Source organism: Cuculus canorus, chromosome 35, assembly GCF_017976375.1.
Source record: "Cuculus canorus isolate bCucCan1 chromosome 35, bCucCan1.pri, whole genome shotgun sequence".
NCBI lineage: Eukaryota > Metazoa > Chordata > Aves > Cuculiformes > Cuculidae > Cuculus > Cuculus canorus.
This window is the reverse complement of record NC_071435.1, coordinates 1,228,188-1,239,285: the sequence shown is the minus strand read 5'-3', so window position 1 is coordinate 1,239,285 and position 11,098 is coordinate 1,228,188. Positions and strand designations below refer to the sequence as shown.

Below are 11,098 nucleotides of genomic sequence, written 5' to 3'. Positions count from 1 at the left end.
CCCAAAACCCCTCTCTGAACCCCCAAAACCCCCTCTGAACCCCTAAAACCTCTCTCTGAACCCCCAAAAGCCCTCTCTGAACCCCCAAAACCCCACTCTGAACCCCCAAAACCCCCTCTGAACCCCTAAAACCCCTCTCTGAACCCCAAAACTGCACTCTGATCCCCCCAAAACCCCTCTCTGAACCCCCAAAACCCCCTGAGAACCCCCAAAACCCCCTCTGAACCCCCCAAAAACCCCTCTCTGAACCCCCAAAAAAACCTCTATGAACCCCGAAAACCCCACTCTGACCCCCAAAACCCCCCTCTGAACCCCAAACCCCCACTCTGATCCCCCCAAAACCCCTCTCTGAACCCCCAAAACCCCCCTCTGAACCCCCAAAAACCCCTTCAGACCCCCCAAAACCCCCTCTGAACCCCCAAAAAACCCTCTCTGAACCCCCAAAACCCCACTCTGAACCCCCAAAACCCCCTCTGATCCCCCAAAAACCCCCTCTGAACCCCCAAAACCCCACTCTGACCCCCCAAAACCCCCCTCTGAACCCCAAAACCCCACTCTGATCCCCCCAAAACCCCTCTCTGAACCCCCAAAAACCCCCTCTGAACCCCCAAAACCCCCTCTGAACCCCCCAAAACCCCTCTCTGAACCCCCAAAACCCCCTCTGAACCCCCCAAAAACCCCCTCTGAACCCCCAAAACCCCCTCTGAACCCCCCAAAAACCCTCTCTGAACCCCAAAACCCCCTCTCTGAACCCCCCAAAAACCCTCTCTGAACCCCCAAAACCCCCTCTGAACCCCCAAAAACTCTCTCTGAACCCCAAAAACCCCACTCTGAACCCCAAAAACCCCCTCTGAACCCCCAAAAACTCCTCTGAACCCCACAAACCCACTCTGAACCCCCAAAACCCCCTCTGAACCCCCAAAACCCCCTCTGAACCCCCAAAACCCCTCTCTGAACCCCAAAACGCCCTCTGAACCCCCAAAAACCCCCTCTGAACCCCCAAAACCCCTCTCTGAACCCCAAAACGCCCTCTGAACCCCCAAAAACCCTCTCTGAACCCCAAAACCCCCTCTGACCCCAAAAAACCCTCTGTGATCCCCCAAAAAACCCTCTCTGAACCCCAAAAAACCCCCTCTGAACCCCCAAAACCCCACTCTGAACCCCCAAAACCCCTCTGACCCCCTAAAAGCCCACTCTGAACCCCAAAAACCCCCTCTGATCCCCCAAAAAACCCTCTCTGAACCCCCAAACCCCCCCTCTGAACCCCCAAAACCCCCTCAGACCCCCCCAAAAACCCCTTCTGCGCCCCCAAAATCTCTCTCTATAGAAACCATCTCTTTATTCCCATAGAAGAACAAAGGGGGTGACAATAAATAGGGGTTCTTCCAGGGGGGTCCCCCCAAGATTTCGGGGTGCAGTCAGGGGGTCCCCCAAATCCCTTTGTGTCCCCCCAAGTCCTTCTGCCCCCCCTCCAATTCTTGGCTGCCCCCCAAAACCTCAATCTTTGGGGTTCTCCTTCATTTCTGGGTCCCCCCAATACCCCTTCGGACACCCCAAAACCCTCTCTGAACCCCCAAAGCCCCTCTGAACCCCCAAAACCCCCTCTGAACCCCAAAAACCCACTCTGAACCCCCCAAAAACTCCTCTGAACCCCCCAAAACCCCACTCTGAACCCCCAAAACCCCTTTCTGAACCCCCAAAAACCCCCTCTGAACCCCAAAACCCCTCTCTGAACCCCCAAACCCCCCTCTGAACCCCCAAATCTCCACTCTGATCCCCCAAAACCCCCTCTGACCCCCCAAAAAACACTCTCTGAACCCCCAAAACCCTCTCCGAACCCCCAAAACACCACTCTGATCCCCCCAAAAACCCTCTCTGAACCCCCAAAACCCCCTCTGAACCCCCCAAAACCCCCTCTGAACCCCCAAAACGCCCCTCTGTAACCCCGAAAACCCCACTCTGATCCCCCAAAACCCTTCTCTGAACCCTCAAAAACCCCCCTCTGAACCCCAAAACCCCCTCTGATCCCCCAAAACCCCACTCTGATCCCCCAAAACCCCACTCTGAACACCAAAACCCCCTCTGAACCCCAAAAAGTCCTCTCTGAACTCCCTAAAAACGCCCTCATACCCCCAAAACCCCCCTCTGAACCCCCAAAAACCCTCTCTGAACCCCCAAAAACCCCCTCTGAACCCCCAAAATCCCCCTCTGAACCCCCAAAAACCCTCTCTGAACCCCCAAAACCCCACTCTGAACCCCCAAAACCCCCACTCTGACCCCCCAAAAACCCTCTCTGAACCCCCAAAACCCCTCTCTGAACCCCCAAAACCACCTCTGAACCCCCAAAACCCCTCTCCGAACCCCCCAAGACCACCTCTGAACCGCCAAAACCCCTCTCTGAACCCCCAAAAACCCTTCTGAACCCCCAAATCCCCCACTCTGACCCCCCAAAAACCCTCTCTGAACCCCAAAACCCTTCTCTGAACCCCCAAAAACCCCCTCTGATCCCCCCAAAAACCCTCTTTGAACCCCCAAAACCCCTCTCTGAACCCCCAAAAAACCCCTCTGATCCCCCAAAACCCCTCTCTGAACCCCCAAAAAACCCTCTCTGAACCCCCAAAACCCTCTCTGACCCCCCAAAAACCCCACTCTGAACCCCCAAAACCCCCTCAGACCCCCCCAAAACCCCTTCTGCGCCCCCCAAATCTCTCTCTATAGAAACCATCTCTTTATTCCCATAGAAGAACAAAGGGGGTGACAATAAATAGGGGTTCTTCCAGGGGGTCCCCCCAAGATTTCGGGGTGCAGTCCGGGGGGTCCCCCCGAGTTTTTTGGGGTTCAGGAGCGGCAGCAGAACCCACAGCCTTTGGTGCAGCAGTTGCAGCAGAAGGAGCAGAGGGGAAAGTGGGAGCTGTGGCGGCGGAGGCGGATTTGGGGGTGCTGGGAGGGGAGGGGGGGGGAAAAAGAGGAGGAGGAGTGATTTTTGGGGTCCCCACACCCCCCCAAAAACAAATAAACCCCCAAATCTATCGGAACCCCCAAAAATGAACTCTTTGCTTCAATAAAAGCCCCTTCTGACACCCCCAAAAGCTCCTCTGAACCCCCAAAAGCTCCTCTGAACCCCAAAAGCGCTCTGAACCCCCAAAAGCCCTTTGAACCCCCCAAAAGCGCTCTCTGAATCCCCCAAAACACCCTCTGAACCCCAAAAAGTCCTCTCTGATCCCCCCAAAACCCCCTCTGACCCCCCAAAAACCCTCTGAACCCCCAAAAGCCCTTTGAACCCCCCAAAAGCCCCTCTGAACCCCAAAAACCCCCTTTGAACCCCCCAAAAGCCCCTCTGAACCCCCAAAAAAAACCCCCTCTGAACCCCCAAAACCCCCTCTGCACCCCCATAAAAACCCTTTCCGAACCCCCAAAAAACCCTCTGAACCCCCAAAAACCCTTTCAGAACCCCAAAAACCCTCTCTGAACCCCAAAAACACCCTCTGAACCCCCAAAACCCCCTCTGAACCCCCAAAACCACCGCTGAGCCCCCAAAACCCCACTCTGACCCCCCAAAAACCCTTCTGAACCCCCAAAACCCCCTCTGACCCCCCCAAAAAAACCACTCTGAACCCTCAAAACCGACTCTGAACCCCAAAAAAACCTCTCTGAACCCCCAAAACCCCCTCTGAAACCCCGAAAACCCCTCTCTGATCCCCCAAAAACTCCACTCTGAACCCCTAAAACCCCTCTCTGACCCCCCAAAAACCCCCTCTGAACCCCCCAAAAACCCACTCTGAACCCCCAAAACCGACTCTGAACCCCAAAAAGTCCTCTCTGACCCCCTAAAAACCCCCTCTGAACCCCCAAAACCCCTCTCTGAACCCCCCAAAACCCCTCTGAACCCCCAAAACCCCACTCTGATCCCCCCAAAAACCCTCTCTGAACCCCAAAACCCCCTCTGAACCCCGAAAACCCCACTCTGATCCCCCAAAACCCCTTTCTGAACCCCAAAAACCCCCTCTGAACCCCAAAACCCCACTCTGATCCCCCAAAACCCCTCTCTGATCCCCCAAAAAACCCCCTCTGAACCCCCAAAACCCCCTCAGAACCCCCCAAACCCCCTCTGAACCCCCCAAAACCCCTCTCTGAACCCCAAAAACCCACTCTGAACCCCCCAAAATCTCCTCTGAACCCCCAAAAACCCTCTCTGAGCCCCCAAAACTCCTCAGATCCCCCCAATACCCCTTCAGACCCCCCAAAACCCCCTCTGAACCCCCAAAAACCCCTCTCTGAACCCCCAAAACCCCCTCAGACCCCCCCAAAACCCCTTCTGCGCCCCCAAAATCTCTCTCTATAGAAACCATCTCTTTATTCCCATAGAAGAACAAAGGGGGTGACAATAAATAGGGGTTCTTCCAGGGGGGTCCCCCCAAGATTTCGGGGTGCAGTCAGGGGGTCCCCCAAATCCCTTTGTGTCCCCCCAAGTCCTTCTGCCCCTCCCCCCAATTCTTGGTTGCCCCCCAAAACCTCAATCTTTGGGGTTCTCCATCGTTTCTGGGTCCCCCCAATAGACCTTCAGACACCCCAAAACCCCCCTGAACCCCCAAAACCCCCTCTGAACCCCCAAAAAAAACCCTCTGAACCCCAAAAAGTCCTCTCTGAACTCCCCAAAAACGCCCTCATACCCCCCAAAACCCCTCTGACCCCCCAAAAGCCCACTCTGAACCCCCAAAAACCCTCTCTGAACCCCCAAAAAACCCCTCTGAACCCCCAAAATCCCCTCTGAACCCCCAAAAACCCTCTCTGAACCCCAAAAACCCTCTCTGAACCCCTAAACCCCCGTCTGACCCCCCAAAAGCCCACTCTGATCCCCCAAAACCCCTCTCTGACCCCCAAAACCCCCTCTGAACCCCCAAAACCCCCCTATGAACCCCCAAAAACCCTCTCTGACCCCCCAAAACCCCCTCAGACCCCCAAAAACCCCTCTCTGAACCCCCAAAACCCCCTCAGACCCCCCCAAAAACCCCTTCTGCGCCCCCAAAATCTCTCTCTATAGAAACCATCTCTTTATTCCCATAGAAGAACAAAGGGGGGGACAATAAATAGGGGTTCTTCCAGGGGGGGTCCCCCCAAGATTTCGGGGTGCACTGGGGGGGTCCCCCCGAGTTTTTTGGGGTTCAGGAGCGGCAGCAGAACCCACAGCCTTTGGTGCAGCAGTTGCAGCAGAAGGAGCAGAGGGGAAAGTGGGAGCTGTGGCGGCGGAGGCGGATTTGGGGGTGCTGGGAGGGGAGGGGGGGGGAAAAAGAGGAGGAGGAGTGATTTTTTGGGGTCCCCACACCCCCCCAAAAACAAATAAACCCCCAAATCTATCGGAACCCCCAAAAATGAACTCTTTGCTTCAATAAAAGCCCCTTCTGACACCCCCAAAAGCTCCTCTGAACCCCAAAAGTGCTCTGAACCCCAAAACCCTCTGAACCCCCAAAAGCCCTTTGAACCCCCAAAAAAACCCTCTCTGAACCCCAAACAACCCCCTCTGAACCCCAAGAAAACCCCCTCTGAACCCCCAAAACCGACTCTGAACCCCAAAAAAGTCCTCTCTGAACACCCCAAAAACCCTTCTGAACCCCAAAAACTCTCTATGAACCCCCAAAACCCTCTCTGAACCCCCAAAACCCCACTCTGTTCCCCCCAAATCGCCTCTGAACCCCAAAACCCCCTCTGAACCCCCAAAAAAACCCTTTCCGAACCCCAAAAAACCCTCTGAACCCCCAAAAACCCTTTCAGAATCCCAAAAACCCCTCTGTGAACCCCCAAAACCCCTCTCTGAACCCCCAAAAAACCCCCTCTGACCCCAAAAAACCCTCTCTGATCCCCCAAAAAAACCCACTCTGAACCCCCAAAACTGACTCTGAACCCCAAAACCCCCTCTGAACCCCCCAAAACCCCCCTCTGAACCCCCAAACCCCCTCTGATCCCCCCAAAACCCCCTCTGACCCCCCAAAAACCCCCTCCGAACCCCAAAATCCTCTGCCCCCCCTCACCTGCCCCCCCTGGATTTGGGGGTTCTCCTTCCCGATGGCCTCAATGGGGAGCAGAGCCTGGAAGGGGGTTAAAAAGGGGGTGAAACCCCCCCCAAAACCCCTCTGAACCCCAAAACTATGACCCCCCCAAACCCCCTTTCCCCCCCCAAACCCTTTGAACCCCCAAAACCCCCTTTTTCCCCCTCCAAACCCCCTTTTTCCCCCCTCTTTCCCTCTTTCCCACCCCTCACACCCCCCCAAAACCCCCATATTGTGGCCCCCCAAAACCTTTTATCCCCCCCAAACCCCTCGGGACCCCCCCAAAACCCCTTGGGGAACCCCCAAACCCCTCTGACCCCCCAATATTCCCCTCCAAACCCCCTTTTTCCCCCCTCTTTCCCTCTTTCCCACCTCTCACACCCCCCCAAAACCCCCATATTGTGGCCCCCCAAAACCTTTTTTCCCCCCCCAAACCCCTCGGGACCCCCCCAAAACCCCTTGGGGAACCCCCAAACCCCCCTGTCCCCCCCAATATTCCCCCCCAAAACCCCCTTTTTCCCCCCCATACCCCCTTTTTCCCCCACTCTTTCCCTCTTTCCCACCCCTCACACCCCCCCAAAACCCCCATATTGTGGCCCCCCAAAACCTTTTATCCCCCCCAAACCCCTCGGGACCCCCCCAAAACCCCTTGGGGAACCCCCAAACCCCCCTGTCCCCCCCAATATTCCCCCCCAAAACCCCCTTTTTCCCCCCCAAACCCCCTTTTATCCCCCCCCTTTCCCTCTTTCCCACCCCTCACACCCCCCCAAAACCCCCATATTGTGGCCCCCCAAAACCTTCTATCCCCCCCAAACCCCTCGGGACCCCCCCAAAACCCCTTGGGGAACCCCCAAACCCCCCTGTCCCCCCCTCCTCACCGCTTGGCCCCCCCCCGCCAAGAGGCTGAGGCTGAAGATAACGATGAGGACTCCGATCGCCTTCATCCCTTCCCCTCCTCTTTTTTGGGGTCCCCCCAAGACTTTCTGCCCCATTTATTCCCCCCCCCCCAAATCCCACCCCCCCTTTTGTTTTTTCCCAGAAGGAGACGCCCCCAAATAGGGCCTTTCCTGGATGTGATCCCAATTTGGGTGGAAAAAAGCCAAATTTGGGGCTTTTTTTTTGCCCTTCTCGGTGATAATTGATATGAAAAGAGGGGGGGGGGGACCCCCATATCCCCCCCCAAAAACCCCATATCTATGGGGCAGAGGCACTTGGGGGGACCCCTATAATTGGGGGGACCCCCATATCTATGGGTCATAGAGATTTGGGGTCCCCTCACCCCATATCTGTGGGTCCAAAGGGTTTGGGGACCCCCATATCTATGGGTTGAGACACTTTGGGGTCCCCTCTGCCCCATATCTATGGGTCAGAGCCCCTTTGGGGTCCCCTCACCCCATATCTATGGGTCAGAGCCTTTGGGGACCCCCATATCTATGGGTTGAGACACTTTGGGGTCCCCTCTGCCCCATATCTATGGGTCAGAGGCACTTGGGGGAACCCCTATATTTGGGGGGACCCCCATATCTATGGGTCACAGAGATTTTGGGGTCCCCTCTGCCCCATATCTATGGGTCTAAAGGGTTTGGGGACCCCCATATCTATGGGTTGAGACACTTTGGGGTCCCCTCTGCCCCATATCTATGGGTCAGAGGCACTTGGGGGGACCCCTATATTTGGGGGGACCCATATATCTATGGGTCACAGAGATTTGGGGTCCCCTCTGCCCCATATCTGTGGGTCTAAAGGGTTTGGGGACCCCCATATCTATGGGTCGAGACACTTTGGGGTCCCCTCACCCCATATCTATGGGTCCAAAGGGTTTGGGGTCCCCCATATCTATGGGTCACAGAGATTTGGGGTCCCCTCTGCCCCACATCTATGGGTCACAGCCCCTTTGGGGTCCCCTCTGCCCCACATCTATGGGTCACAGCCCCTTTGGGTCCCCTCTGCCCCACATCTATGGGTCACAGCCCCTTTGGGTCCCCTCTGCCCCACATCTATGGGTCACAGCCCCTTTGGGGTCCCCTCTGCCCCACATCTATGGGTCACAGCCCCTTTGGGGTCCCCTCTGCCCCACATCTATGGGTCACAGAGATTTGGGGTCCCCTCTGCCCCACATCTATGGGTCACAGCCACTGTGGGGTCCCCTCTGCCCCACATCTATGGGTCACAGCCCCTTTGGGGTCCCCTCTGCCCCACATCTATGGGTCACAGCCCCTGTGGGGTCCCCTCTGCCCCACATCTATGGGTCAGAGCCCCTTTGGGTCCCCTCTGCCCCACATCTGTGGGTCACAGCCCCTTTGGGGTCCCCTCTGCCCCACATCTATGGGTCACAGCCCCTTTGGGGTCCCCTCTGCCCCACATCTATGGGTCACAGCCCCTTTGGGGTCCCCTCTGCCCCACATCTATGGGTCACAGCCCCTTTGGGTCCCCTCTGCCCCACATCTATGGGTCACAGCCCCTGTGGGGTCCCCTCTGCCCCACATCTATGGGTCACAGCCCCTGTGGGGTCCCCTCTGCCCCACATCTGTGGGTCACAGCCCCTTTGGGGTCCCCTCTGCCCCACATCTATGGGTCACAGCCCCTTTGGGGTCCCCTCTGCCCCACATCTGTGGGTCACAGCCCCTTTGGGGTCCCCTCTGCCCCATATCTGTGGGTCACAGCCCCTTTGGGTCCCCTCTGCCCCACATCTATGGGTCACAGCCCCTTTGGGTCCCCTCTGCCCCACATCTATGGGTCAGAGCCCCTTTGGGGTCCCCTCTGCCCCACATCTGTGGGTCACAGCCCCTTTGGGGTCCCCTCTGCCCCACATCTATGGGTCACAGCCCCTTTGGGGTCCCCTCTGCCCCACATCTATGGGTCACAGCCCCTTTGGGTCCCCTCTGCCCCACATCTATGGGTCACAGCCCCTTTGGGTCCCCTCTGCCCCACATCTATGGGTCACAGCCCCTTTGGGGTCCCCTCTGCCCCACATCTGTGGGTCACAGCCCCTTTGGGGTCCCCTCTGCCCCACATCTATGGGTCACAGCCCCTTTGGGGTCCCCTCTGCCCCACATCTATGGGTCACAGCCCCTTTGGGGTCCCCTCTGCCCCACATCTATGGGTCACAGCCCCTTTGGGGTCCCCTCTGCCCCACATCTGTGGGTCACAGCCCCTTTGGGGTCCCCTCTGCCCCACATCTATGGGTCACAGCCCCTGTGGGTCCCCTCTGCCCCACATCTATGGGTCAGAGCCCCTTTGGGGTCCCCTCTGCCCCACATCTATGGGTCACAGCCCCTTTGGGGTCCCCTCTGCCCCACATCTATGGGTCACAGCCCCTTTGGGTCCCCTCTGCCCCACATCTATGGGTCACAGCCCCTGTGGGGTCCCCTCTGCCCCACATCTATGGGTCACAGCCCCTGTGGGGTCCCCTCTGCCCCACATCTGTGGGTCACAGCCCCTTTGGGGTCCCCTCTGCCCCACATCTATGGGTCACAGCCCCTTTGGGGTCCCCTCTGCCCCACATCTGTGGGTCACAGCCCCTTTGGGGTCCCCTCTGCCCCACATCTATGGGTCACAGCCCCTTTGGGGTCCCCTCTGCCCCACATCTATGGGTCACAGCCCCTTTGGGTCCCCTCTGCCCCACATCTATGGGTCACAGCCCCTTTGGGTCCCCTCTGCCCCACATCTATGGGTCACAGCCCCTTTGGGGTCCCCTCTGCCCCACATCTGTGGGTCACAGCCCCTTTGGGGTCCCCTCTGCCCCACATCTATGGGTCACAGCCCCTTTGGGGTCCCCTCTGCCCCACATCTATGGGTCACAGCCCCTTTGGGGTCCCCTCTGCCCCACATCTATGGGTCACAGCCCCTTTGGGGTCCCCTCTGCCCCACATCTGTGGGTCACAGCCCCTTTGGGGTCCCCTCTGCCCCACATCTATGGGTCACAGCCCCTTTGGGTCCCCTCTGCCCCACATCTATGGGTCACAGCCCCTTTGGGTCCCCTCTGCCCCACATCTATGGGTCACAGCCCCTGTGGGGTCCCCTCTGCCCCACATCTATGGGTCACAGCCCCTTTGGGTCCCCTCTGCCCCACATCTATGGGTCACAGCCCCTGTGGGGTCCCCTCTGCCCCACATCTATGGGTCAGAGCCCCTTTGGGGTCCCCTCTGCCCCACATCTATGGGTCACAGCCCCTTTGGGTCCCCTCTGCCCCACATCTGTGGGTCAGAGCCGCTGTGTCGGTGGCTCTGAGGTCACAGTGGTGACAGACGCGGAGGCGCCACCGGAGGGGACATCGGGGACACCGCGAGGGACACTGCGGCGACACAGGGGGGACATTGGGGACACTGAGGGGACATTGGGGGGGGGACAGAGGGACAGAGGGGACATTGGGGACATTGGGGGGGACAGACACGGTGGCACCAGAGGGGACAGAGGGACATCATTGGGACATTGGGGACATTGGGGGGGGAGAGATGGAGCAGACACAGTGGCACCAGAGGGGGACATGGGGACAGAGGGGACAGAGGGGACATTGGGACATTGGGACATTGGGGGACAGACACGGTGGCACCAGAGGGGACATTGGGGACAGAGGGACATTGGGGACATTGGGGACAGAGGGACATCGTTGGGACATGGGGACAGAGGGAGAGAGGGACATTGGGACATTGGGGACATTGGGGGACAGACACAGTGGCACCAGAGGGGGACATGGGATCAAAGGGACATCATTGGGACATGGGGACAGAGGGAGAGAGGGGACAGAAAGACACGGGGACATTGGGACATGGGGACATTGGGGGGGACAGACACAGTGGCACCAGGGGTGGGGACAGAGGGGACATCGTTGGGACATGGGGACAGAGGGACATTGGGGGACAGACACGGTGGCATCAGAAGGGACAGAGGGGACATTGGGGACATTGGGAGGGGACACAAGGAGCAGACATGGTGGCACCAGAGGCGGGACAGAGGGACAGAGGGGATGTGGGGACAGAGGGACAGAGGGACAGAGGGACAGAGGGACAGAGGGACATTGGGGGACAGATGGAGCAGACACAGTGGCACCAGAG

General features: G+C 58.3%; 2 protein-coding genes across 2 annotated transcripts in view; both read right to left on the bottom strand.

Moving 5' to 3' along the window:
• Positions 1-11,098, bottom strand: part of LOC128849934 (upstream stimulatory factor 2-like) — a 57,832-nt gene that overhangs the window by 21,252 nt on the left and 25,482 nt on the right. The gene's annotated exons all lie outside the window — the stretch shown is intronic.
• Positions 5,039-7,022, bottom strand: HAMP (hepcidin antimicrobial peptide). Its single transcript, XM_054052669.1, has 3 exons — positions 6,923-7,022; positions 6,027-6,083; positions 5,039-5,264 (listed from the first exon to the last, which is right to left on the bottom strand). Exons 1-3 carry the CDS (start codon positions 6,986-6,988, stop codon positions 5,163-5,165), a joined length of 225 nt encoding a protein of 74 aa, XP_053908644.1. The 5' UTR covers positions 6,989-7,022; the 3' UTR covers positions 5,039-5,162.

Bases quoted from the DNA above. Each gene is read 5' to 3' on its own strand.
- HAMP (XM_054052669.1), bottom strand. From the start codon at position 6,988: ATGAAGGCGATCGGAGTCCTCATCGTTATCTTCAGCCTCAGCCTCTTG. The intron at 6,084-6,922 runs GTGAGGAGGGGG...ACCCCCTTCCAG, and splicing joins TGGCGGGGGGGGGCCAAGCG to GCTCTGCTCCCCATTGAGGC. The intron at 5,265-6,026 runs GTGAGGGGGGGC...CTCCCCTCCCAG, and splicing joins CCCAAATCCAGGGGGGGCAG to CACCCCCAAATCCGCCTCCG.